This window comes from Raphanus sativus, chromosome 3 (assembly GCF_000801105.2).
Source record: "Raphanus sativus cultivar WK10039 chromosome 3, ASM80110v3, whole genome shotgun sequence".
In the NCBI taxonomy this organism is placed as follows: Eukaryota; Viridiplantae; Streptophyta; class Magnoliopsida; order Brassicales; family Brassicaceae; genus Raphanus; species Raphanus sativus.
The window spans coordinates 16,558,777-16,586,363 of NC_079513.1; the positions used below are offsets into that span (position 1 = coordinate 16,558,777).

General features: G+C 34.6%; 6 protein-coding genes and 1 pseudogene across 6 annotated transcripts; 5 read left to right on the forward strand and 2 right to left on the reverse strand.

Moving 5' to 3' along the window:
* LOC108845327 (L-type lectin-domain containing receptor kinase IV.1-like) lies at positions 1–2,257 on the forward strand. Its single transcript, XM_018618553.2, has one exon. The coding sequence runs from the start codon at positions 102–104 to the stop codon at positions 2,127–2,129; it is 2,028 nt and encodes a 675-aa protein (XP_018474055.2). The 5' UTR covers positions 1–101; the 3' UTR covers positions 2,130–2,257.
* Positions 2,258–7,759: 5,502 nt separating this feature from the next.
* Positions 7,760–11,363, forward strand: LOC108837140 (protein CER1-like 2). The gene is made up of 9 exons (XM_057004682.1): positions 7,760–7,862; positions 7,953–8,397; positions 8,921–9,140; positions 9,352–9,730; positions 9,826–9,933; positions 10,032–10,232; positions 10,592–10,690; positions 10,788–10,961; positions 11,056–11,363. Exons 1-9 carry the CDS (start codon positions 7,803–7,805, stop codon positions 11,236–11,238), a joined length of 1,869 nt encoding a protein of 622 aa, XP_056860662.1. The 5' UTR covers positions 7,760–7,802; the 3' UTR covers positions 11,239–11,363.
* On the reverse strand, positions 11,316–12,432 carry LOC108846106 (phosphoribosylaminoimidazole carboxylase, chloroplastic). Its single transcript, XM_018619318.2, has 5 exons — positions 12,358–12,432; positions 12,167–12,284; positions 11,975–12,069; positions 11,782–11,888; positions 11,316–11,693 (listed from the first exon to the last, which is right to left on the reverse strand). The coding sequence occupies exons 1-5, from the start codon at positions 12,430–12,432 to the stop codon at positions 11,600–11,602; spliced, it is 489 nt and encodes a 162-aa protein (XP_018474820.1). The 3' UTR covers positions 11,316–11,599.
* Positions 12,433–12,628: 196 nt separating this feature from the next.
* LOC108845325 (uncharacterized) lies at positions 12,629–15,312 on the forward strand. Its single transcript, XM_018618551.2, has 3 exons — positions 12,629–12,916; positions 12,983–13,271; positions 15,206–15,312. Exons 1-3 carry the CDS (start codon positions 12,821–12,823, stop codon positions 15,310–15,312), a joined length of 492 nt encoding a protein of 163 aa, XP_018474053.2. The 5' UTR covers positions 12,629–12,820.
* A 2,368-nt stretch (positions 15,313–17,680) lies between these two features.
* On the forward strand, positions 17,681–18,874 carry LOC108844568 (uncharacterized). Its single transcript, XM_018617849.2, has one exon. The coding sequence runs from the start codon at positions 17,742–17,744 to the stop codon at positions 18,726–18,728; it is 987 nt and encodes a 328-aa protein (XP_018473351.1). The 5' UTR covers positions 17,681–17,741; the 3' UTR covers positions 18,729–18,874.
* Positions 18,875–21,057: 2,183 nt separating this feature from the next.
* On the forward strand, positions 21,058–22,070 carry LOC130509090 (uncharacterized). Its single transcript, XM_057004686.1, has one exon. It carries the CDS (start codon positions 21,153–21,155, stop codon positions 21,864–21,866), a length of 714 nt encoding a protein of 237 aa, XP_056860666.1. The 5' UTR covers positions 21,058–21,152; the 3' UTR covers positions 21,867–22,070.
* A 254-nt stretch (positions 22,071–22,324) lies between these two features.
* On the reverse strand, positions 22,325–25,097 carry LOC130510034 (NADPH-dependent aldo-keto reductase, chloroplastic-like; annotated as a pseudogene).
* Between the last annotated feature and the right edge of the window lie 2,490 nt (positions 25,098–27,587).

The following is a 27,587-nucleotide window of genomic DNA, read 5'->3' on the forward strand; positions in this document are numbered from 1 at the left end:
AAGTATCTTTCTTTCTTCAACCACTCTATATAATAAACCCAAATAATATCCAAAGATAATAAAAAACAAACAAGAAACAGAGCAGAGAAAAAGAGGAAGCCATGTTCTTGAAGCTCTTCACCATCTTCTTCTTCTTCAACCTCCTCTTTCAATTCCAAGAAACAACTTCCCAAAGCACCAACTTCACTTACAACAATGGCTTTAATCCACCCACTGACCTATCCCTCCAAGGGATCACCACCGTCACACCAAACGGTCTCTTAAAGCTAACCAACTACACAGTTCAGAAAACCGGCCACGCCTTCTACACCAAACCAATCCGGTTCAAAGACTCCCCAAACGGCACCGTTTATTCGTTCTCCACAACCTTTGTTTTCGCTATTCACTCTCAGATCCCCATACTTAGCGGTCACGGCATCGCCTTCGTCGTCGCTCCTAACCCTAGCCTTCCTTACGCAACGGCAAGCCAATACATCGGTCTCTTCAACATCACGAACAACGGTAACGACACGAACCAGGTCTTCGCCGTGGAGCTCGACACCATCCGGAGTACAGAGTTTAACGACACTGACGATAACCATGTCGGAATCGATATCAATAGCTTGAAGTCGGAGAGAACCTCGTTAGCCGGGTGGTGGGACGAGAAGGGACAGTTCAAGAACCTGACTCTGATCAGCCGTAAGCCGATGCAAGTCTGGGTCGACTACGACGGTCGTACGCACAAGATCGATGTCACGATGGCTCCTTTTAACGAGGATAAACCTAGAAGACCGCTTGTGTCGGTTGTAAGAGATCTTTCTTCGGTTATACGTCAAGACATGTTCGTGGGGTTCTCGTCCGCGACAGGTTCTGTTCTGTCGGAACATTTTATCCTCGGGTGGAGTTTTAAGGTGAACGGAGACGCTCCACTTTTGGCTTTATCGAGACTCCCGAAGCTTCCTAGGTTCGAACCGAAGAGAATCTCCGATTTTTTCAAGATCGGGATGCCTTTGATCTCCCTCTTCTTGATCTTCTCTTTCATCTTCTTGATTTGCTTCCTCGTGAGGAGGAGGAGAAAGTTCGCTGAGGAGATGGATGAGTGGGAGAAAGAGTTTGGTAAGAACAGGTTCAGGTTCAAGGATTTGTACTACGCGACAAAAGGGTTCAAGGAGAAGGACTTGCTCGGAACCGGTGGGTTCGGGAGTGTTTACAAAGGTGTGATGCCTGGGACGAAGCTCGAGATCGCTGTGAAAAGAGTCTCCCACGAGTCGAGACAAGGGATGAAAGAGTTTGTGGCGGAGATCGTGAGTATTGGTCGGATGAGTCATCGGAACTTGGTACCTCTCTTGGGGTATTGCCGCAGGAGAGGTGAGCTTCTTCTCGTGTACGACTTCATGCCTAATGGAAGCTTGGACAAGTACTTGTACAACACTCCGGAGGTAACCCTGAACTGGAAACAGAGGATCAAGGTGATTCTAGGCGTTGCTTCGGGATTGTTCTACCTTCACGAGGAATGGGAACAAGTGGTGATTCATCGAGATGTTAAAGCTAGCAATGTCTTGTTAGACGGAGAGCTCAACGGAAGACTCGGAGATTTCGGTTTGGCTAGGTTGTACGATCACGGGTCTGATCCTCAGACCACGCACGTTGTTGGAACGTTGGGATACTTGGCTCCTGAACACACTCGGACAGGACGTGCAACAACGGCTACCGATGTTTTCGCGTTTGGAGCGTTCTTGCTAGAAGTCACGTGCGGTAGACGTCCGATCGAGATCAAGCACGAGACAGATGAGACGTTCTTGCTCGTGGAGTGGGTTTTCGCGTTATGGAACAAGGGAAATATCTTGGATGCTAAGGACCCTAACATGGGTTGTGAGTGTGATGAAAAGGAGGTGGAAATGGTTTTGAAGCTAGGTCTCTTGTGCTCTCACCCGGACCCAAGGGCTAGACCAAGTATGAGACAAGTGTTACAATATCTAAGAGGAGATGCAAAGTTACCGGACTTGTCTCCTTCGGACTTTTCTGGGAGTGGGATGATACTTGGGCTCCAAGACGGGTTTAGTGAATTAGGGATGTCGTATTCTTCCTCTGTCTTTAAAGGGTTTACTGGTGGATCTATAGCTGATTCTCTACTCTCTGGTGGGAGATGATATGTTTTGAATATTAAGATGTTTTTTTGTGTTTTGCATTTCATATGTAGTTCTTGACGGTAGGGGGCTGTGTAAACTATATTTCGGTGTATGTTGAGGTAATATAATTTAAACTTTTATCTAAAGAATAGATTACGACCAATGTTTTTTAGATGAAACATACATGTAATAGATGTACAATGTAACCATTTAAAAATATCTAGCCTTCAAAATTGTTCTTTGTGCATTGTTCTGCTGCTTCTTGCATGTTATTTATACTATGTATAAAACTAATCCTTCTGTTACTTCTGCTCCAAAGTTCCAAACGATCAAAAAGATATTCACTTGTTAGCAAACAAAAACAAGTGCGCTCATGTTTTTACTAGTAGACGTGTGTGGTAGACGACCTATTGGGAGAGGGAAACATCTTGGATGCTAGAGAGAGATTTGTAAATACCGGAAGTTATGAGGCAAATTTGTGAATTTCATGTCATTCGGCAAATTTAAATACTACCATATGCCGTTGGGCAAGTTTGTAAATACCATAAGGATGAGCGAAATTTGAAAATAGCCTAAATGGTAGAGCATATTTGTCAATACCCTAAATCGTGGGGGTGAGGGGGGGATAATAGTCGAATAAAGAAAGTGTGGGGAAGATTATTAAATAACCTAAGTTGTGAAATAAATTTGTAAATACTGTGATATATATGTAAATCGTGTGCTAAACTTGAAAATAAGTCAGTCGTCGTAAATATAGTATGTTGTGGGTACATGTAAATACTTAAGTTTTGGGATAATTTTAAAATACAGAAAGTTGTGTGGTAAATTTGTAAATACTGTGTCATGAGCAACTTTCTAAATACTATAAGTTATGGGGTGAGTTTTAGAGCATCAGTATCGGTATGACAAAAGTGAAAGTCCTTAAATTTTTCTTTTTTATTTTCTGTTTTTTTAAAAAAAAAAAAAGAAAAAAGAGTGAATCATTGGCGGGCCACCATGTGTCGTGGGGCCCGCACACAGTGTAGAGGACTTCTCAAGGACGTGCCTTATCTTAGGACATTTTACCTCTTGTCTTTCTTGGTTCTTGAAAATCTGTGGTCCCCCCACCCTAAGGACCAACATAAGGACAGCGATGTTGTTGGTCTTAGAACATATTTTGTCAATACCATATGTGAGCGTGTTACAGTCTATAATCATATGTGAGCGTGTATATGGTTAGGCGTTAAAGGTTTTTGAGATGATACAAACGTGCATTTGATATACAGTCTAAAGAAACAAGTAGATTCGATCAAGTGACCATGTAAATTTAATTTGTCTAGCCTTCAAAAGTGTTCTTTGTTCAATGTGCTGCTGCTTCTGACATGTTATTTACTATTTGCAGAACTCATCGTTCTGTAACTTCTGGTCGAAACGATCAAAACGATATTCACATGTTTTATATAAAAAACAAGTGAGCTCATCGTTTTTACTAGATGTCGTGTGTGGTAGACGAGCTATCGAAAGATCTACAACGAGAAAGAATGAGACGCTTTGCTGGTGGATGGATTTTAGATTATGGAACACGGGATCCGTGACGCGAAACACCTTGGATGCTAAAGATCCAATTATAGGTTATTTAATCCAAAAAGAGGTCGAAATGGTTTTCAAATTACTAGGTCCCTTGTTACTTTATGAGTCAAGCGCGCCACATTAAATAAGAGGAGGTGAAAAGTTAGGAGTTTTGTTTCTGTTGGAGTTGTCCTCAAGAGAGGAACTATGTTATCTGATTGAAATGACCCTAACATTAATTTATAATTTAATGATTATTGTTTAGTACTTCCTCCGTCCCAATTTAAGTGGTGTTTTAGGATTTTTATTTTGTCATATTTTAAGTGATGTTCTCACTAATCTAGGTAGAATTTAATATTATTTGAATTTTATGACCAATTATAAAATACTATACTTTTTTATTATTGGTTAAACTAGTTTTATTTAATGTATTTTTATGTTACCAAGATAAACTACATAAAAATATGTGTTTTCTTAATCAATATCCAATAACCTAAAACATCAAATAAATTGGGATAGAGGGAGTATTTGATATCTAGAAGGTGGATTCGGTTATTAAACTTTTATTAATAATTTTAAATATGTATAAATGATTTAGGAGATTGGTTTAATCTTTTCCATCACAAGTTTAAAATATTTATAATTAGAATCATCATTTAAAAGTAAATTTGAAAAATGATATCAAATCTGTGGTAAAATTAAAGTTTCCCCTAAAAGTTCGAATGAATATTAAACTTGTTTACATCACATATGTAGAGGCTCTTTGGAAAAGATATTGGAATGTAAATAATTTCAGCTTATATTGAGGTGAAATGATTGGAACTATAATCAATATCGTCTAACAATAGCCTTGTTAGGATTCTGTAATGTTTTTAATCATAAATACCATCTGTTTTTATTTAATACCATTAAATTAGTGAAGTTTTGTTTAAAAAAACAAAACTAAATAGAATGATTAAAATATACTTTGCTTCTTTCAACAATGGTACTGCGAAATTTCAATCTGAGCTACGCATTTCCATTGCAGATGTCAATGAAAGATAATGTATGTAGCAAAAAAAAGAAGACAAATTGATAACCATTGTGGTTAAGCGGGATTGAAAAATTGTTAAGATGATATTTATAATCTCATATTTCCGTTTGTATAATCAGATGATATGGATATATAAATTTCTACCGTAAACAACTGGAACTGTTTAAGATCGGTAAACAGATTCTTAAAGGATTAGTTGGTTTAATCTTGGCCCACAATTCCCAGATTATGTAAAATGAAAAAAAAAAGTTACTGCAATATTGGAATTAGGCTGAATGTAAATATTACTTAAAATCATCAAAAATTAAAATAAAAAGTAAATCATATCAGTATTTTTTCCTAATACAAGTAAAACAAATTTTTCCTTTTTTGCTTTATTTTAAGAAAAATGTTACATCAGGATGGCAAAAAGTGGGAATTTTTTTGATATCAGGTTTAACTTTTAAAGATAAGTTTGATGAAGGAAAAATAAACAAAGCTACGTAAATAAGTTTTTTCTTTGGTGTAAATGTTAAATTTTATACTAATTTTTTTTTGTGACAGAAGTTTCATAGAACACAAGTAACGGAAAGAAAATATAAATCTAAAGTGATATTAGAGAGAAAGAAAAGACAGACCCAACTGAACAACAGACGGAACCAACAAAAGGTTTTACTGTTTGGAAGGAGCCAAAACTAGACAAAAGAAATATTACCACAAGAGAAGGAAGCCTTTGATAATCCATGAGCCCACGCTTTGGTAGAAATCGGTTTGCCTGCAGTGCTATTCCAAATGATTGACTTCCATCCACACACAGCTTTGCCATTCTAGTCGCTGCAACTCGAGCCTCACACAACCACCGGTAGAGGAGAACCAAAGCCACTAGAGCTTCAGTCATCGAACCGCCTCAACAAATTCTTAGAGTGCCTTCTGAGATGTCGATGAACATTTAAAATCCACACTTATTGGACTCGTCTTCAAAAATAATTGCGAGCCATAGTAGAAAACTGGGAGTGGTGAGGACCACATCCTGATGACGTTCGTCCTTACACACGGACCGAAGATCGGCCCACCAAAAGTGAACTAAGCGAATCACATAGGTGCTAGGAAGATCAATCCTCACACGGGTCTTCTACGGAGGGACATCACTCCAATGACCAAAAGGAGATCCGAAATAACCGCCTCGCGCCACAACCAAACCGAAGGCAGCTCCGCAAAGCCTCACCAACACAACAACATGGAAGGGGACGACCTTTTGTCGTTCTATTGGTTACTTAATTTTTTCCACATTTCATTGGTGTTAATTTTGGAAGTGTCTTAAATATTTGTGCATCAAGGCTAACATTCGTTAGACCAAACGTAGTTGTATTTCTAAAGAAAAAAAAAGTAATATAATTTTGGAACTACTATAATTTTAGATCTAAGAAATTCTAAAGTTATTCATTTATATAATAATATACAAATCGTAAAATGGGTATTCACTTTGATACATTTTTGCTATTAATTTTTTTGTTTTCTTAGAGTTGATTCACGTTTGTTCATAACAATTGATTTGTATTATAGTGTTGTTGTTAATTCACCATCAGAAATCAAATTCATACGATACATTTTGTTGACAAAAGAATATAAAAAAGTTACATGCAGAATTGCAGATTGGTGAGAGATGGTCTAAGTAAGAAGACTAAATTATGGCAAGAGAATGAACTTATCTTTGTTTTGTCTCTCGATTTCCAACTACCAATTTTCAGAGAGAATGTTTTTTCTTAATCATATAACACAAGCTATTTTCATCCGCAACTCGACCCATAACATTGATTATTGTGATGTATATTTCTAATGTCATACAACTGACATATACTCCCTCCGTTTCTCAATAAGTGTCGTTGTAGAGAAAGTCTTTCGTTACAAAATAAGTGTCGTTTTAGTATTTCAATGCATAATTTATTAACTGTATTCTGTATTTTATTTTTTTATTGGTTGAGATGTACGGGTAATGATGTTTTTGTATGAAAAAATGCAAAATTTAATAATTTCTTAATCCGTGTGCACAACTCTAAAACGACATTTATTTAGAAATAGAGGGAGTAACATATTAGTATTGTGAGTTTATCATAGTTAGTTTCATCGTTTTGCAAAATGTTTAACTACTACCTTATTATATTTTGGCAGTTAGAGTCACTTTCGGCTGCCATTCCCCTGGTTTATCATTTCGAGCGCTGTGAAATCATAACGGTATTTAAAACTTCGGACTTCTAGATTTTTATTCCTTCAAGATGGTTTGTACAAAAAATATTAAATAGACCCATATTTCTGTGGAAAAGCAGCTCCAATTTTCAACAAGAAACCATATTGTAACCATTTTGAGACATGGGTACTAGACTCTGTACGTGTTCACGCAAATTGGGATTCTCATTTTGATAAAGACAGCAAAAAGGGCAAGGAAACTCTCAAATATAAAGACAGCAAATTGCTACCATTTTGATAATATGGTAGCAAATTTATGTAGTCAAATCAATAGCCTAGTGTTGGGGATGCGTGCAGATTCAAGGACATTTAATGAGGCCTCGAAACTCCTAACCAATCAAACAGGTTGTCTTTCTCTCTTAAACTTTTGTTTTTGAACATATCTCTTAAACTTAATTAAGCTGTAGGATTATGCTTTCGGAAAAAGGAAACTCTCACATGCGCCTCACATGTGATGTGAGTGTTGATGCCCTCTTTACGGGTCTGATTATTTATGATTTTCAAGAATTTTACTATTGAGACTTTTAATTTTAGATTGATTGTTAAAACTTGTGAATTTTTAAAAATTGAAGTGGTTTTAGAAATTACTAAAGGTCTAAATTTGTGGTTTTGAAAATAATAAGTTAGGTTAAGAGTAAAGTTTGTTATTTTGGCTTTGAGATTTTTAAAAAGAGCTTTTAGAATTTTAGACAACTTAAAATCTAATTGGTAAAAAAATAGACTTTAAAGACTTTAAAAATAAGTTAAAGCTTCTAAAATCATCAAAGTTAAAACCCCAATCGGACCCTACATCTATGCATGAGTTTGTATATAAATATACACCCACACACACCCACAAACAAGCTCACTGGAAGGACGTGACTGAGTAGCCATCATTGTAGAGTGAAAGAATGGCGTCGAGACCAGGTCTTCTCACGGACTGGCCATGGACACCTCTTGGAAGCTTTAAGGTCTATTTCACTGCTCTGATTACTTCGTAACACCTTCATATATGCACTTACAGTAATAATAATTGTTTAAAATATGTATAAATATTGCAGTACTTGGTTTTGACGCCGCTGGTTATCCACAGCATCTACTCGTACGCGACAATGCGAGATGTCGATTACCTTTTGATATTGGCGGTAACGGTGGGGCGGATTGTTCACAGCCAGATGTGGATAAGTTTTGCCCGCTACAAAACTGCGAAAGGAACCAAAAGGATCGTGAACAAATCCGTTGAGTTTGATCAAGTCGACCGAGAACGTACCTGGGACAATCAAGTCATCTTCAACACTCTTATCGTTTACTTAACCAAAGTGTATGTCTTAGGAACCAACACCATTCCCTTTTGGCGACTCGATGGAGTGGTTCAAGTCGCTCTCCTCCATGCTGGTCCTGTTGAGTTTATCTACTACTGGTTTCACAGAGCCCTTCACCACCACTTCTTATACTCTCGCTACCATTCACACCATCACTCGTCCATCGTCACCGAGCCCATCACTTGTACGTACACATATTACACTTATATATATACTTTCCTCACAAAACATACTTAACTGTTTAAATTTCCCTCTCCACTTCTTGATTTGCCTGTTAAAGTATCAACGATATTGACATGTACTTATGCCAAGTATCGTAGTTAACCAAATACTTGCCTAAATTTTAAATACTTATAAGTTATTTCATATTTGGTAAGACTTATTACTTTTTATTTTGTTCGAATATTAAAAATCAGGTGGACCAAAAATTTAAATTGTGCAAATTCTATTTATATGTTCCTTAAGCAAAAAAACAAACATAGACAAATATATATAAATTTTAGTATCATATATATATATATATGTATATATATATATATTATCTAATATAATAAAGTGTACTATTTTCACGTATGTTTTTACTGTTTAATATATCATGTTTAGTATGCACAAAATTATCTTTCATAAAAAAATTGTCTTATATACAAAAAAGGATTTGACACGATGACATGAATATATAATAATATAATTCATAACTTTGATTGCAGCGGTGGTACATCCTTTTGCGGAGCACATTGGCTATACACTAATCTTGGGGATACCTCTAATAGCGACTTTGCTATGCGGCACGGTCTCTGCTGCCTCCATTGCACTCTACATAACTTACGTAGATTTCATGAACTACTTGGGTCACTGCAACTTTGAGCTAATTCCGAGATCTTTCTTCTCGCTTTTCCCTCCTCTTAAGTTCCTCTGCTACACTCCTTCGTAAGTTCTTCAAATTGTACTAGAATATATATAGTAGTGTTTCACCATTACAATTATGTGTTACAGTATTATTCCACTTTTAACGAATGAATTTTGATTAAAACACTAGAAATTTTGGTTATCAAACACAACATGAATTATATACACTAATAGGAATACCATATTGGCACATTTGTAACATTTTCACGCTAAACATATTTAACAATTGCAGATTTCACTCTCTCCACCACACGCAATTCAGGACGAACTATTCTCTATTCATGCCAATGTACGACTACATTTATGGAACCAACGACAAGTGCAGTGACTCATTGTACGAATCATCGTTGGAGGAAGAAGAAGAAAAGCCTAACGCAATTCATCTCACCCATCTAACATCACTGGACTCAATATACCATCTCCGGCTAGGCTTTGCTTCCCTCTCTTCGCATCCCCTATCTTCACGGTTTTACCTAGTCCTCATGAGGCCATTCACTCTCATCATCTCCTTCATACTAACTTCTTTCTCTTCTCGAACATTTGTCTTCGAGAGAAACCGCTTTGGTGATCTCACCCTCCACTCCCATCTCCTTCCCAAGTTCTCCTCTCATGTATGTCTCTACTCTACTCTCTCTTATTCTTCTCTAATGTCTACACTATGAAATAATTACATGTTTTGTAATTAACTTTGTTTGTCAATCAACAGTACACGTCGCAGCAGCAAAAGGAATCTATCAACAAAATGATAGAGACGGCTATACTTGAAGCGGATAAAAAGGATGTGAGAGTAATGAGTTTGGGGCTGTTGAACCAGGCATGCAATTAATATACATCAATTGGTTATTATTTTGTTTTTCAATCCTAACGAGAGATAGACTCCATACATATTTAAACCCTAATTAATATGATTAGGGAGAGGAATTAAATGGGTACGGAGAAATGTACGTAAGGAAGCATCCAAACCTGAAAATAAGGATAGTAGATGGAAGTAGTCTTGCAGCTGAGGTGGTCGTTCATAGTATTCCTGCTGGTACAAGTGAAGTTCTCTTTCGAGGAAAAATCACAAAAGTTGCTCGTGCCATTGTCATTTCTCTTTGCAAAAGTGGCATCAAGGTACCTAGTCATATGTTTATTTTTCATCTAATTTTCAATACTCGAAACAAAATTTATATAATGTTACTTTGCATGTAAGAATATGACTTAAACGTAAATAAAAAATATAGTTCGATATTGTAACTGGAACATGCAAACATGTATTTATAAAGTTAGAAGAAGTGTCATATAAACGCTATGCCATAATCTATTTACTCAAAGTCCTTCGATAGCTTAGTTCTTACACGTAAACAATGTCACATGGCGTTTGTGTTTCTAGTTTACAAAATATACTCATAATAATGCATGGTTTCTACCTTTAAATGTAATAGCTAGTTCATATTTTAGATTTTGGTAATTCTTAATAAATTATAATTTAGGTGATGGTGTTACGTGAGGAAGAGCATTGCGTGCTAGCCGGATTCATTGATGGACATTGCAAGGAAAATCTGGTCCTCACAACCAATTACTCCCCAATGGTATGTTACATTAATACATCATAACAATAACTTCTTAAGAAAAGCTGATAAGTAGTATTTTCATAAAAACTATGTAACATAATGATATGATGTATAGATATGGTTGGTGGGAGATGGGCTAAGCAAAGAAGAGCAGAAGAAGGCAAGAAAAGGAACTCTCTTTCTTCCTTTCTCTCAGTTTCCTCCTAGTCAACTTAGAAAAGACTGCTTTTACCATACCACTCCGGCTATGATCATCCCCAAATCTGCCCAAAACGTCGATTCTTGTGAGGTATATACATTCTTTTAACTCTGGTAAAAAATCTATATTACAAGTAACTATGAATATACAACACATTTGTTTGTATCGTTGTATGGATATATAGAATTGGCTAGGGAGGAGGGTGATGAGCGCGTGGAGAGTTGGTGGGATAGTGCACACGCTTGAAGGATGGGAGGAACACGAGTGTGGTCTTGACGTTCCAATGGTTAATCCTCCAAGAGTTTGGGAAGCTGCTCTTCGAAATGGTTTCAAACCTCTGCTTTTGCCATCTTTAGAGACCAAATGATTGCGTAATTTATTGAAAACAGTTCGTACTAGAGACCCAAAAAGAGTTTGTAAGATCATTTCCATCTCATGTCTGTATGGGGGTTTCGTAAAAATATTAGTAATAAAAAAGTTGAGACACCTTATCTTATAGTTTCTCAAAGAACTGAAGCTAACTATGAGATCCGTCAATGGGACTAGCTTGACTCCCAAGTAATTGTGGTTTAATAACTCGACAATAAAGCTAAACCAGAAGTACACGTAACAACTCAAGAATCAAAACTAACTCTTTATATCTCTCAACAAGATCTTACTGGCAGCAAAAACGATCACGATGAAGTCCCGGTTATCAGGTAACCAATGAGAGGTCTGACCAGTAATATTCACTGGTTCAAATATGATTCCCAACCTTGACGCTCAAGTTTCTCACCTTTAACCATGTTCTCTTCTCTCATGTCTTCCTGGTACTGTCTCATCCTGACCAAACAAATCAAAACCCATAAGTCTCGTTGATTCTTGTCCAATCTGACTCTTATGTAACAAAAGATTTAAAAAAAAAGAGAACCTTGAGACGAGATCAGTATCAGAGATCCCTAGCATCCTGATAGCAAGCAATGCTGCGTTGGTGGAGTTGTTTATAGCAACTGTGGCTACAGGAACACCCCTAGGCATCTTTTGTAACACCAAAACAAAATGTAAATGGACGTTTGAATAATTGACAAAACGAAAGTGAATCATGAAGCAATGGGTGCGTGTACCTGAACGATGGAGAGAAGTGAATCAACACCATCTAAACGGGTAGCACGTACAGGGACACCAATCACAGGCAAAGGAGTGAGTGAAGCCACCATACCTAATTTTCAAAACAAAGAAAAAAGCCACACCTGTTTCAGAGAAGCTAGTGTTTATTATGGACAAGATTGAGTTTTTTTTTATGTTTTAAGACATACCTGGTAAGTGAGCAGCACCACCAGCACCTGCAATAATCACTTGGACGCCTCTACTATGAGCTGAGGTTGCATATGAAAACATCATCTCTGGAGTGCGATGTGCTGATACTATCTTCACCTGTAAACCAAAGATGTCTCATTCAACATGAGCCTAAAGCAATTGCTAATGTGTAAGTTCAGTGTTTTAATACCTCATATGTAACACCAAACATGTCGAGAATTTTTGCAGCATCTTTCATAACAGGAAGATCCGAGTCTGAACCCATGATGAGAATAAGGACATGAAAACATAACAGGAAGATCCGACATGAAAACATGTCGAGAATTTTTGCAGCATCTTTCATAACAGCAAGAGCGACCGTAAGGGGAAGGGCATGTACATCCATAACTTGGGTGCTCAATCTTTAGCCAGTCTGGGGGATCGTTTTGTAAGCTTGTCGGTTTTTATTATATTATTTAAGATTCTAATATTTTTTTTGTGCATTTCTTTTAATTACTAATGTTTGTTTAATTTATGTTTTTTTCAAGGCGGAAGAAAATGAGGGGGAGCCGGTTGATCATCTCCGCCTAATAAAGACGGCGTATACCAACAAGAAGACCGGCGAGATTGATGATGGTGTTGTGAGGGATGTGGTCACTCTCATCGACAGTCAGATGGAACATGAAGTGTCTCAGCTTCAAACCGAGGATGACGATTCGACGGGATCGACCGGCTTGCCTCGGGTTCGGATCAACCAAATCGTTGAAGCGGTAAGTTCATTTTTTTAAGTTCAATCTATTTTTTATATTATTTAAATTTGACACTTTCTTTTTTAGTCGGTTCCAAAGAAGAAGGGCCGTTTGTTCGGTTTGGCTCGTCGGTCTCCCTCGGTTCCGTCTGCTTCTGCACCACCACCGTCCTATGTTGATCAAGAAGTCCTTCTGAGTCAGATGAGGGACAAGGATGCTCGCATATCTGCGCTGGAGTCCATGGTGGCGAGTCAAGAGGCGGGCTGGGAGGCACAGAGGAAGCTGAACGAGCAAATGATGGCGATGATGAGGAGCATGAACCCGAACGCCAACGTGGCGACTTCCCGACCATGCCAGACCCGGACTTCCAAAACCCGTAGTTTAATTTCTTTCAAAAACTCGAAATGTTTTCTTTTGATTTGTATGACTTTGAATTTTAAATAATATGTTTTCAATTTAAATTTTAATTTTATATTTTCGAATTGAAATTTTAAAAATATTTTTTTTTTAAAAATATATTTTTAAAAAAAAAATTATTTTCAATATATTCCTCGAAAATTTTCGAGGAAACAGTCCCTCGAAAAATTTCGACGAACATTGGTCCTCGAAATTTTTCGAGGAAGACGTCCCTCGGAATTTTCCGACGAACCTGTTTCCTCGAAAACATTCGTAGGTTTTTTTCCTCGTTATAATCCTCGGTATATACCGAGGGAATTGTTCCTCAATACATACCGAGGACCTCTTCGACGAAGAACTGTCCTCTAAATATCCTCGGAATTATGTTTTCTCGAAATTCCGTCACAAATTTTCGAGGACATTTCGAGGGAAAATGAAATTTCGAGGAGTTTTTTTCGAGGGACATTTTCCTCGGTATTTCGTCGGAATACGCTTATTCCGACGAAATACCGAGGAAAATGTCCCTCAGTATCAGCGTGTTTTCTTGTAGTGTGTAGTTTTATCAATATGATTTAGTTATTTCATATTCAGTTTTTTTTTTAAAAATAGAATATTGTCAATTTATATTATGTACATAAAATAATAAAAAGTAAAAATAAATGAAAAATAATAATAGTAGTTACAAAAAGTAAAAAAAATAATTATTTTTAATACCGTCAGTAAAACACTAAACTCTAGTTATAAACCTTAAACTATTGGTAAACTTTGAACCCTTAGATAAATCATAAATATTTGGATTTAAGATTTATACGAAGGTTTAGGTTTTGGGATTTATCCAACAATTTAATATTTTTATGACTGTGTAAAAAAAATTTAAACAAATTTCAAAGATCTATGATTTATCCAAAGATTTAAGATTTATTCAAGAATTTTGTGGTTTGCTGATGGTATTAAAAATTATTTTATTTTATTTTATGTTTTGCAAATACTATTATTTTATTTTTCACTTTTAGAAAAACATAATATAATTTAACGATTTTTATTTCTTTTTTAAAAATAATGAATATAAAAAAATCATATTGATTGGTCAATCCTACGTGTTCATGTTAAAGGAGTGAACCCAATAATAATTGCATTAAAAATTGCATTAATTGATCGGCACCCAGTATAACTAGAACATAATGAAACCGTTAAAATACCAGAAATATACAGTATTTTGATTAAAACCTACGAAATGCCGCTTCCTTCGATATAAACTGCATATTAATCGAAGTGAACCAAAATAGAAAAATTAGTTTGGATTTAGTAGTATCTAATAATCTGAATGAATGTTATATTCATAACTAAAACATTTATTTTAATAATTTGTTATGTTGTTTTAAATTAAAACGTTTTTTATTTTCTCATTTACATCAAATTAAATAACATATGACTTTTTTTTATTGGTAAATATTTGTGCTAAAATGTATTTATATAATAATATTATGATATTACTATTTTCTTATTTTATTTTAATAAAACAGAAAATACTTTATTTAAAAATTAGAGTAGGGATTATATATATTTATGTTTTAACTAATTTATTGTCAAAAATAAATGTAATTATATGTTTTTGGTATAAAATCGGATAAACCAAAAAGGATTGTATACAAACTGAATCAAGGCAAACTAGATATGAATCTAATATCATAGTTAAATTTTATAAACTGAAATACCAAAAAACTAAAAAAAATCAAACCGAAATCCAGATTGAACATGACTAGTTTTATTTGAAACTAACAAACAACCATATCTTGTCATAACTTAAGTTCTTAGTATATAATTGATATGCGACACTTGATCTTTGTGAATTTAATCTTATTTTAGAGCAACCTTTTATTGGTTAAGATACACACTTTTTTTTGGATTATACAGAGGTATCATGGTCCCCACAGAAGTGGATCAAGACTAGTCACGTGTTTGCAGTCTACGTTTTCAGCCCACGTGTCGGTCTCCTATTCCTGGCGATGCCGAAATGTTAATTCCCAATGGCCAGCGGGATAAGCCCTTGAGGTTCTAATTAATAAGCCCTTTTGTCAATATTTTAATTTAATTTTGTTTATAATTAAAACTTTCTATTTTCCTAAATATTAGACCAATAATCAAGTGCCATTTGCTAGTGGAAGCACTAGAAAGATTCTAAAAACATCTGAAATAACATACTTCCTAGATTTTGACCCGCGCTTTGAAAGCGCGGGTTTATTTTCTTTTATTTTTTTTTAAATTGACAAATATTTAGTAAATGTCATATTTTCATATATTTGTTTTTTATAAAATATTTAAGCTTTTTATCTTTCTTTATCGTGTTTCATTTTAAATGAGTATAGATCTGACCACAATATCCGGACCTGAAGAACCAACCCGAAACGGACCCAAAAATCACGGTCCCGAACCCGATCAGACCCGGGATAAATATCTGAATGAGTTCTAAATTGCTATATCCAAAGAACCGGTCCCGAACCCGATCTAAAATTTTATAATACCCGAATGGGGTTTAATTTCAAACCCAAAAAACACGATACCGGAAAGAACCGATCCGTACCCGAAAGGATACCCGAATGTCCAGGTCTAATGAGTATTTATGTTTAGAAAATTAAACTTTATTTTTAATGAATTAAGTTGGTATAACTCTAATAAATTCATTTTATTATGTGGTTAATTTTTTAAATAACAAAAAATTATATACTTTTAGTAAAGATTTTTACTTTTCAATGAAAAAATTCAATTTTTTATGAATGCTTAAATTATATTAAAAAACATAATAACTAAGTGATTAATTTTTTTCACTGCACAAAATATTAAGAATGGTTAAAAAAGAAATTATTAGAACTTGGAGAAAAAAATAAGAATTGGATCTGATTTCTTAATCGGCCCCAATGACCCAAGAGAGATCTGATGTGGACAGTGGGCTGGATCCAAAAAAATGACCCAATATGGATATGTTATTAATATTACTTGATTGCCCTTAATGAAATATGTAATATTAGTAAAGAAAAGAGTATTTTTAGTAAAAAATCCAATAGGATCCTGCTTTAATAGTATAGATCTCTCCTATTTTTTCCTTTTTCCTAGTTGTTAGAACCCCACATCTTAGTACTGTGATTTGTTGAATTGTTGTGCATTTTTAGTTTAGGGCTAAGTATGAATTAAACTAATAAATCAATTCCATACATAAATCATTAATCTCTCTTCACTTAGTTTTAAAGGGATAGTTTTATGTTTGAATAAAAATATTTTTACTTTTGAGTTTAACATTTCGCTAGAGCAGAGATAAGAGAACCCAGTCTTTTTTTTTGTCACAGAAGACCCAGTCTCTTTTATATTGTGAAAATTGGAGTGCAGTTCTTGATCATCAGGAAAAGGGATTCCGTAAGACAGTTAGACAGAACAATATGAAGTTAGATGTTCATAAGAACATAATTTCCTATCATTGTATGTTCGATCTTCATTATAAAACGATACAATATAAAGTTAACAAGACTATGCGAGTGGAGATGATATTCGTATGATAATTTATGCAAATATATATTTCCAATTTGGTATTTAAAAACTTTTTAAATAATTTATAAGCATTGATAAAAGGTTGCCTCATGCCACGAAAATGAAAGAAATATAACAATCATAAATTAAATGTAGAAAGAAAAATCTAACTGATAAAGCACCATATCAAATAACAAAACACATGCATATAAAAAAGTTCAAAAAAAAAAAAAAACATGCATATAAAATCAAGTGAACCAAAAACATTTGGTGTTATTGTACTCTGACAGCTTAAATTTTAATAAAATGACAATAATGTCAAGAACTAAGGAAGCCGAGTTTGGTCCCCACTACGTACGAAAGATAACATACGACTGCGTCAACGTGACCGTGTTGGTTTAGTTAATTGTTCCAACTAATTAAACTAGCTTTCAGATGAACTCAATGGCTTGGAGATAAGATACCACTGGTACGTGGCGTATAAGACATCATAGTGGCAAAAGAAATCAAATAATAAAAATGTCGATCCGACGAAACAGAGCGGATCAAATGTACCTTCAGAGTTCCGGATATCTAACCATGGCCACTGCTATTCAAATCTAATGCCTGAAGAAGAGTCGGAGCATTTCTCCACAAACCATCTATTAAGAAAATGAAATGTGGTTTATGAGAAAGAGGCCACATGCATTGACCAGTAGGGTCATGTTGTACTCAGTCAACTAAACTACTCAACCACACGTTACATGGATTTCTAACGAGTACACATTTATTAAATGGACCATGGTGATATGTACAAGTGAAGAAAGTGCCGTTTGTAACACGACTAAACGAAAGCTCTTAGTTATATCCCAAACAATGGTTGGATTGGTATAAAATGCAATCATCATATTCTCTCAAATCCTAACCATTATCAAGGAAAAAACGAAACACAATGGTTGAGATGTCTTCGTTGAAATCAGAACAACAAGTACTCCAACATTCCACCCATGTCCACCCGTTAACCAAGATTGATGACTTTGGCGGGTTCATATGCAATGGCTGCAACACTTACGGCTTTGGGAAGACCTATCGTTGCGCCTCTTGCAACTTCGATCTTCACGAGCTCTGTGCCACTTGCCCCCCTACCCTCAAGTGCTTTATGCATCCAGAGCACGAGCTCAAGTTAGTCTTTAAAGAACCATTAAAGACGGACCAGAACAGACGTAGGTGCAACATCTGCCTTGAATTAGCCGAGGGGCTCTATTACCAATGCGAGGCTTGCGGCTTCGACATGCATCCACTTTGCTCACAGCTGCCTGAGAAAGTGAGCCATGTGCCTCACCCGGCTCATAACTTGGAGCTGAGTGATCATGGAGCAAGCAACATCTGCATGGTCTGCCACGGTGAGATCCAGTCTTGGCGGTACAAGTGTGGTCCATGCCGGTTAGATGTTCACATGGAGTGCGTTAATTCATCTGCATCAGCACCGAAGGGAACTCAGCAAAAGAGTTTGGCGCCACAACCGCTCCCTCAGCAACAGGGTTTGGGGCCGCAACCGCTCCCTCAGCCATATCAGTACCATCAACCGCAACCGCAACCGCAACCATATTTCCACCCTTCTCAGTATCAGCAACCACCACCACAAACTTATTTTCACCCTTCTCAGTATCAGCAGCCGCCGCCACAAACTTATTTTCACCCTTGTCAGTATCAGCAACCACCACCACAAACTTGTTTTCATCCTTATCAGCAACCACAACCGTATTTTCAGCCTTCTCAGTATCATCAACCTTGTCACAATCAAGGTCAGCAACAGGGTCAACAGCCTGGTCGGAGTACAGGAAAGAAAATGTTCGGCATTCTCATGGCTTTAACGGTTGGGTTTGTCTCCCCTGACATGTCTGATACAGTTTACGAAGTTATTACTGGCTCGTTTTGAAATGGCTCATGCGAGATTATGTTATATATCTCTCTATCGTTTATGTTACATTTTGATTCTTTCTTTGCAATAAGTTTACAAAATGTACTTGATTCCATCTTAAATGGATTCGGAATCGGAATCCAATAAAACTGTCTTTTCTTTTAGGAAGATTTTGAATAAGTAGGAAGACCAACAGAGAGATTTAAATGAGTAAATGTTGTACCTCTCAGTAAAGAAAAAGCTGATAAACTGATGCTTATGACAAATCTGTGAATGATTTGGCATATTCAGTGATGAGTCTTATAAGGACTCTCTCATGAACAAATGACATGCAGTGTTGGCTTGGAAACAAGCATCTTTCAGTTTTAGATAACACTGAGCCTTGGAGCAAAACATAGAAAGCTTTTTGAACCATTTTGGAATGAAATTTATTAGCCTGTTACAATCACATGAAACATGTCAACTGGTATGGACCAATTGTAAAAATCAAAATTCTGCTTGATTATATGTGCTCTTTGGAAGAACACTTTGACCCATTTAGAGACCCACGATTTGTGTGCAGGAGTCTTCCGTAGCTCCTCAGCAACAGTGCCTACAATCGGGTTGTCCCCGGAGAGTACCCCTACAAAGACAAAAACATCATCTCATGTTCGAGATCTTTTATCAGTTTTGCAAACAAAGGATATAGACATGTTAGAGAGGAGAACACGCCTTTAGATTTGAAAAAAAATCCTTGAGCACAGTTTGTTGCCATAAAGGGTGAAGCTCCACCTCCTCGAAATCTGCGAGTTTCTTTGTGGAGAAATTGCTTACACCATGCCTTTCTCATATCAAAGAGTAATTCCATTGCTCACAACCTCTTTGTGAAACATTTTGTGAGGAACAATTCAAAGACAGAATCAACAACTAATCCCTTAGTAAAAAACTCGTTTGGTCACTGACTTAGTAAAAACTCGTTTGATAAGGGATCAATTGTTGATTCCGTCGTTGGGTTGTTCCTTAGTATACCTTTAAGCTTGCCTTCAAGATCTAAAAGACTCATTATATTTCATACAAGTGAGGAGTAAGCTGCTATTGAAGAGGCCATTGTAACATAGCGAGAGGTCTCGATACATTATTTATACGAAAAACAATAGCATCAAGTTTGCATATATATATACTTGTAGTTGTATTTTATTTAAAGGTCGGATAAATTTTTAGTTTAAATATTTTTCAAAAAAATAACTTTTTATAACCACTCAAAAAATCAATTTTTTTATTTGAATTTTTTTGTGTTTAATAATAATTTAATTTAATAAAATAGTCCATTAAATAAATAAAATACATAGTTGAACATAACATTTACCAATAAATCATGATAATATTTTAATAAAATAGATAAATGTGTAAGAAATTAAAGTACATACAAATAAAAATGTACACCAACTTTCAACCTTTTTTAATAGAGCCAACTTGTGTAGATATTTTTCATTCTTTTGTGTAGATGTTGAACAGTATGCATTATATAAATTCAAATAAATATGACCAAATGATAGAGAAATTCTCTTAGATAGTCATTTTTAAGTTTTTGTCATAAAATAGCATTACAAAAAGAAAAATGACCAAAAAAGTTTTATTGAAGGGTAAATATATATTTATAACTTTTATTAACTAATTTAAAACTTAGAATTTAGAGTTAAGGGGTAGAGTTTTAGGAATGCGTACAAATTTTTAAAAATAAAATATAAATTAAAATTAAAATTTTCAAAACAAAAAAAAATACTATTTTGGTCATTTTATTTTTTAGAGTTATTTTGTGACAAAAACTTTAAAAAAGCTATTTGAGAGAATTGTCAATAATGATACTAAAAATCATATCCATTGCATATTTAGTAGGCTATCTAGCTATTAAGAAATGAAGAGAATGAAAAAAAAATCATTTTTCATTTAAACGTATGGCCACTTATATTTTGTTGATGACTTCAATATTTTAAATTTTAATTGATAACTTCCATATTTTAAATTTTAATTATATCAAAATATATAATATATCATTTGTTAAAAATTTTAAATAAGATTTACATGATGAAAATTGATCTAATACAAATTATAACATACATGTTTTGGTTGTATATGTATCAAGAAACTAATTGTTTTAGTTTTCATGGCAATGGCTGGCTCAGTCGTTGTGAATTATTGTATTAGTTGAAAACACGTCCCAAATGAAAACCAGTCATGTAACTGAACTTTCAGATTCATTTATACTATTAGCAATTTGCAACAGAAAAAATTATTACAAAGGTGGCCTTTTCTTCGGTGTGATCAGTCAACTCCACCAAAAGTCAATTAAATTTGTATTGATAAATGCAACAAGGCTATTGCTGATTTTGCAAACGTTTCTATTGGTAACGTTCAAGAAACCTAGACCGTTCTAGAGTTCAAACGCCAAAACGGCAGGTGAGGATGTCTCAAGGAACACCAAAACGGCACACGATCAACCATTTCGCGCATAACCATCCCTTGACCGAAGTCAACGTTGTTGGCACATACACGTGCAACGGTTGCAAACTGTACGGCGAAGGCAAGACCTACCGGTGCAACGACTGCGACTATGACCTCCACGAATATTGCGCCACGTGTCCTCCAACTCTCATTAACACATGGCACGCGCCTGATCATGAGCTCAACATGATCAGCGGTCCCACTCACATGACCGAGCGCATGTGCTATGTTTGCCGAGTTTACATCCAAGGGATGTTCTACAAATGCAAGCACTGCAGTTTTGAATCCCACCCGCTTTGCACACACGTCCCAGTGCATGCTTCGTCTCCAGATGCAATGCTGACGGGGCAGAGAAGCCTGCATGATCCTCATGGGGTGCAGCCAGCGTCGTCGCCGCACCACTATGGTCAAGGATACCACCACTATGGTTATGCAAATATTGATCCATATGGGTCATACCCTAATTATGGTGGTGGTTATCATTTTCATCATCAAAACCAGCATCCGTACATGAACATGGGTTCCCCAAAAGCGAATCCCAAGGCAGATTCGAGTAAGGGTAAGAAGGAAAAGGGAGGAATTTTGGAAGGTGTCCAGGCAGCAGCAGCTCTAACTGGTACAGTGGTAGCTCAATTCGTAGTTGGGACGGTCGCGGAAGAATATATTCCATTCTGATGGGTTTTTTTTCTTGTTGGTGTGTCTTGGCCGTTGCTACGGTGACGGATGAGTATACTGTATGTAGAAAAGTTTTTCTTTTCTGATAAAAGTTTTACTCGTTGCCACGTTGGTGTGTCTTATCTTTTCAGTGTTGTTTTCAATTACATGCAGACATATGATCTATGTATGTATGTTTCTCAGTTTCACATAGTCGCTTGCTTGCAAATGGTCATTGATGTTATTTTCGGTTCTAGTACATCAAATATCAATAAATGATAATTGATAACTCGTTTGGACTTTTTGGCTCATGAATGTAGGGTTTGATTGGTATGTTCACAAAGTCACAAAGTCACAATCATTTTTTGCAAATAATATATTTTAGGTGAATATAATACATATTGAAAGTAATATATATATATATATATATATATATATATATATATATATATATAATCCTTTTAATTTATAATTCAAAGTAAGAATAAATAAGATTGTAAATTATGCGGTGACATGTATTTTCTGTAACATTTATGACCAAACCTAAAAGTTCAACATAGAGAGACATGTCATTATTGACAAACAAATAGACTATTTAAAGTATCACATCTCGCCGTCCCATAATTCTTCAAGAGACCTATAAGAGCCCAATGTCTCGTGAACAAAGAAGGAAACATCCAATAACCTAGCCTGCATGTAATCCAAATACATATCACTCATCTCTAGATCAAGCAGAGGTAGAACATAGCAACAGAGTTTGCGTGTGGATTTACACGTACCTGTTCAATATCAGAAAACTTGGCAAACAAGTCATCGGGTATTGACCAGTCGAAAACATCTAAGTTCTCTCTGATCCTTCCTTCATTGGTGCTTTTGGGAAGTACACTGTTACCCATTTGTAGTCCCCAGCGAAGCGCAACTTGAGCAGGAGACTTTCCAAGCTTCTCAGCAACAGTATTTAGTATAGGGTTCTTCAAAACGTCGCTCTTGAACCACGTTGTTCCTGGAGAACCCAATGGGAAGTATCCCTAGCAATAATATTCAATAAAACATATATTAAGTATGACACAAGTATAGAGAATGTACATGTATTGGTGATATGATTAATGCTTACACTGAGGTGAACTCCTTTGGTTTTACAGAACTCTCGTAGCTTAGCTTGTCTCCAAGAAGGATGACATTCAACCTGATTAACAGCAGGAGGAACACGAGATAACTCCAAGAGAGTAGATAGCTTCTTGGTGGAGAAATTGCTAACACCTATTGCTCGTGCTTTGCCTGAATCATAGAGTGCTTCCATTGCTTTCCATGTGCTAGGAATGTCTACAGGCAAAAGGTTCTCGGGATTGAGTCCAACAGAACCCTTCTTCATCCGTACAGGCCAGTGCATCTTCAAGATTCAAGAAGATCATAAATAAATTGTTACTAACTAATCTTTCATACATATTAAGTTTAAGAAAACAACAATATTGTTTTTTCTTATACCAGGATCATCAAAAGAACAACAATATAAACAAGTTTCAATACTTTCTTGAAGATTTATGTTAGAAATAACAGATCTTAATTTTTTTGGATCTAAAATAATATATAAAATACATGGGCTCACATACCTATTACGTACAAGTTGGTTTTAATTGGAAACTTGATGCAGTTTAGAATTGAGATAAACATGAGTGATTTATATTTTGATTGTTATAACTATGTATAATTATCTTAGTTCATTAGATTGATTTTAACTGAGTTTAAGTTGATTTCTTGGTATTTGGTGTTTATCTAGTCATAAAAGTGCTTGCCTAAGTAAAACTTCTGTATTCTTCAACTTTGTTCAGTCTTTTTCTTGATTAATAAAAGTTGAGTTTTCTTGTTTATTTATTCTGAGATTATGACTAAACAGATAATCTTACAATTGTCATACTTTTGTGTGTGTCCTCGGAATCGACGTCCGCGAGACTTATTTAACATTCTGTCACATGACTTTTCCAGCGAAGTGAAGCATGCTTACCAAATAGAGATCGACGTAGTCAAGCTGCAGATTCTGTAGAGTTGTGTTCAGTGCCTCTGGCACGTCTTGAGGGTCATGATCAGTACACCTTTAGTGATACACAAATTTAAAGTGAAAGATCAGACAGATACACTTTATTAATCACAGAATATTCATTAGATATACACAATCAACAAAAAAATACCAGAGTTTGGAGGTGATGAACAATTCCTCGCGTTTCACTACTTCGTCTTCAAACAATTTTTTCAAAGCTGCACCAATCTACATAGAACAAGTTTTGATATTTTAACTGAAATAAATAAAGCAGATCACTACCATGCAAAATACACATGCAAGGATTATGTTTTTTGTAATGCAAAAGAGCATTTGAATATCATTAGAAAATGAGAAGGTTTGCAATCTATAATTAAATAGCCAAGAGTGTTCCCTAGGTAAAACCTAGATGAAAAGATGTTACGAAGGTTCCTCCAGTGTGTTGTACTAGACAAGCAGTTTAAATGTTAATATGATAAATAAATATATATATATATATAATATTATATATTTCAAAAAAATATTAAACAGTATAACATAATATAAATAATAAATTTTAAATAGATCAAATACCTAAAATTTTAATTTTCAAGAGGATCAAACAGTCAAAAGAAAGAATAATTAGCTAACTACAAACATATTTATATGAAGTATCAAAATTAGTCTTTAGACCTAAAAATAGGCAATATCATTTCAATTCCTCTTTAGTCAGCTTATTAAATTATAAAATCAGATCACAGAACATGTAACGTAATTAACATACATAGCTGAAATTTAAAGTATTTTACAAAAACGGGTAGAAAAATGTTAATTATGTGATAGTTGATAAACGGCTACGTACATAAGGCCGACTATTTAATCAAATGATACACGAACATAGAACTAAGCTTGTCTAAATCAAGCATCAATGAACCTACCTCTTTCTCGTTGTCATAACATCTGAGCACAATCAATATGACGATAACCAATCTGAAACAAGAGTTTCAGATCACTTATATATCTTCAGTTCCAAAGGTACAAAAACGATGGAACTTGTAAAGAGATCGGAAGAAAATTTACGATGAACCAACCATGTAATCATATTACCGAGACACAAACCTAACAGCGGTGGAGATGGCATCGCCGACGACGCCAGGAGAGGCCTGCCATGTTCCAAGTCCCACGACGGAATCTTTAGCTCCGGTATTGAGCTCAAAGACTTTGATAGCGTTAGCCATTATCAGAGATTTTGGAGTATCAGTTTAAGATTTCTGGTTTTGGGTTCGACGCACAAAACAGCATTTGTCAAAGGGTAAGACCGTGAGAGGTGAGAGCTTCAGGGCGGGGAGATTTAAAGAGAAACTGAGTTTTTTTCTTGTTAAAGTGTTTGGTATAAAATCAGATATAGACCGGTTACGTGGGCGTATATTATCCGTACGATCAGATATATCCTCTTTGTTATCTCAATGTGATCGTCCAACTCACACGTTTCTTGTTCATGTTTGGACACATTTATTGGGCGGCCGTAATTCGTAATCGATGTTTGGTGAGCTGATTTTTAGTTTTTTTTTTTGAAACTTAAGCTGATTTTAGTTACTATTTTCTTTTTTTTCAGATACGAAAAGGCATTATTCATTTTCAACGTTTTGATTTTTGACATATTTATTTATCTATTAAAGAAAGTAACTGGTTTGTTTATTTAAATTCTATAATTAAATAAAACTTAAAATTTTGGGCTTAAATGTCTTTATGACACGTTCCATTCACTTTTCACTTAGGCATTTTAACTGGTTCATCCGTATGAAAAAAAGTAGATATCCATGAATAACTTTTTGGATTTATTTTTCTTATTTATATATCTACATTTTTGGAATAAAACAAATGATAAAATTAATTTTGGGAAATAAAACAAAACGAAATTTGAATACTAGTTTAAGGATATCACTTCCGTGTTCAATTCTAGTTATCTTTTTCCTTTTCTAAAAAGTAGCTCTAGTTATCTTTTTGGACCCGTAATTGTTGTATTTCTTGTCTTATATGCGCAATTTGAACAGTACAAGACATATTATATACATTTTAGTTTGGGGATATTTTGTCACTCATGAGTCATGACTACTAATCTGATCTCATCTGCTAATAAAAAAAATTCTGATTAATTCCAAAAGGTGTGAATTTCATTTAAGTTGAAGGTTGTGTCTATTCAAACTATATTGTAAATGTATCTTTTAAAATAATTAATCCTGATTAATTCAAAAGGTGTGAATTACATTTAAATTGAAAGTTTGGTGTCTTTTCAAATTATATTGTAAAGATCTTTTTAAAATAACTATCTAAAAATGAAAAAAATGTGACTATATATATTAAAAAAATTTAAAACAGTTAAAGAACTGACTTAACTGAATTGTGAAAAGATGCAACAGTTAAATATTAAATATTCAACACAAAAATGCTTCTAAGTTCTGAAGATTGATATGAAAAGTTGTGTATGTTGCTTATGTCGGTTCATTCTATAATATAGTGTGTTGTACACACTTGGTATTAAATCTCATTCTTTTCAAGGACAATTGTATTTATTTTTTATTATATGGCAAACGTCAAGTATAAACTTTATCACCAGTGGAAGAGATTAATCGTCCCAAGTTAGTAATTTGCATTCAAAAATACCAAGAGTGTCTAATACTTATCTGCATGATCAAAGATCCATTTTTTCAAACCGCATGATCAAAGATTCAATATCCTACTATTTTCCAACAAAGAAGGTTATACTACTTACAATTTAATATTCTATCTATATAAATTTTAAATATTATTTATGTATGAATTCATCATCACATTGCCTGTTTATGGTAAACATATTACCCTATAATTTTAAAATTATGGTAATTCAACATTGGATGATTTTTCTGGGGCTACCAACCTCTACTACATAAACTATTCCCAACCGTTAAAAAACGTTTTCTTGCTAATATGCTATACGGTTATTTTTTACTTTCAATATAGTAAATCAACTGATATTCATTTCCTATATGTTTGAAATAATTAAACTCGATGGTCACTAATTCGGTCGGTAGATACAGTGATGGTTGTTTGTGAGTAAAATAGAAAATCTTATTTATTTATTTTAATATATTTTGGGATAGATAAAAAAATGATGGAAAAATATGAAAAGGGCAATGGAAGAAGGTCATTCTTTTTCAACACATTGTTTGTTCCTAACTAAATAGTACTCCCCCTGTTCAAAATATTGAAGTTTTAGGCTATGCACAATTATTAAGAAACTTATTTTTTATTTTAAAAAGTATGATTAAAATATAAATTTAAAACTATTAACCAATACAAAAGACATTATAGAAATATCATTGGTCACACAGTTTTTGATAAAGTAAAAAGTCACATTAAAAGATGAAAACATCATCTATTTTGAAACATCAAAACTTCCTAAAACTTCATCTATTGTGAAACGGAGGGAGTATATAATAATCTATTCTAATATATCTTGTACAATTTGAGCCATCTGATAAGACATAAATCTTGCTACTTGTAAATATAAAAAAATAATAAAAATGAAGAAAAATTATGAATTTGGAGAAATTGGAGTTGAAGTATAAATTTTTTTAAATTAAATTATATTCAAAATTGAAGATTTTATCAAGGAAAATGAAATCCATAGACAAATATAAAAATTTGAAGGATCTTATTCTTATTTCTTTTAAAATAATTGAATCCGA

Bases quoted from the DNA above. Each gene is read 5' to 3' on its own strand.
- LOC108846106 (XM_018619318.2), bottom strand. From the start codon at position 12,432: ATGGGTTCAGACTCGGATCTTCCTGTTATGAAAGATGCTGCAAAAATT. The intron at 11,889-11,974 runs GTACACGCACCC...GTGTTACAAAAG, and splicing joins CACTTCTCTCCATCGTTCAG to ATGCCTAGGGGTGTTCCTGT. The intron at 11,694-11,781 runs GTTCTCTTTTTT...TTGTTTGGTCAG, and splicing joins GATACTGATCTCGTCTCAAG to GATGAGACAGTACCAGGAAG.
- LOC130509090 (XM_057004686.1), top strand. From the start codon at position 21,153: ATGTCTCAAGGAACACCAAAACGGCACACGATCAACCATTTCGCGCAT.
- LOC108845327 (XM_018618553.2), top strand. From the start codon at position 102: ATGTTCTTGAAGCTCTTCACCATCTTCTTCTTCTTCAACCTCCTCTTT.
- LOC108844568 (XM_018617849.2), top strand. From the start codon at position 17,742: ATGGTTGAGATGTCTTCGTTGAAATCAGAACAACAAGTACTCCAACAT.
- LOC108837140 (XM_057004682.1), top strand. From the start codon at position 7,803: ATGGCGTCGAGACCAGGTCTTCTCACGGACTGGCCATGGACACCTCTT. The intron at 9,731-9,825 runs GTATGTCTCTAC...GTCAATCAACAG, and splicing joins TTCCCAAGTTCTCCTCTCAT to TACACGTCGCAGCAGCAAAA. The intron at 10,962-11,055 runs GTATATACATTC...ATGGATATATAG, and splicing joins AAAACGTCGATTCTTGTGAG to AATTGGCTAGGGAGGAGGGT.
- LOC108845325 (XM_018618551.2), top strand. From the start codon at position 12,821: ATGGAACATGAAGTGTCTCAGCTTCAAACCGAGGATGACGATTCGACG. The intron at 12,917-12,982 runs GTAAGTTCATTT...TTTCTTTTTTAG, and splicing joins TCAACCAAATCGTTGAAGCG to TCGGTTCCAAAGAAGAAGGG. The intron at 13,272-15,205 runs GTAGTTTAATTT...TGGATTATACAG, and splicing joins GACCCGGACTTCCAAAACCC to AGGTATCATGGTCCCCACAG.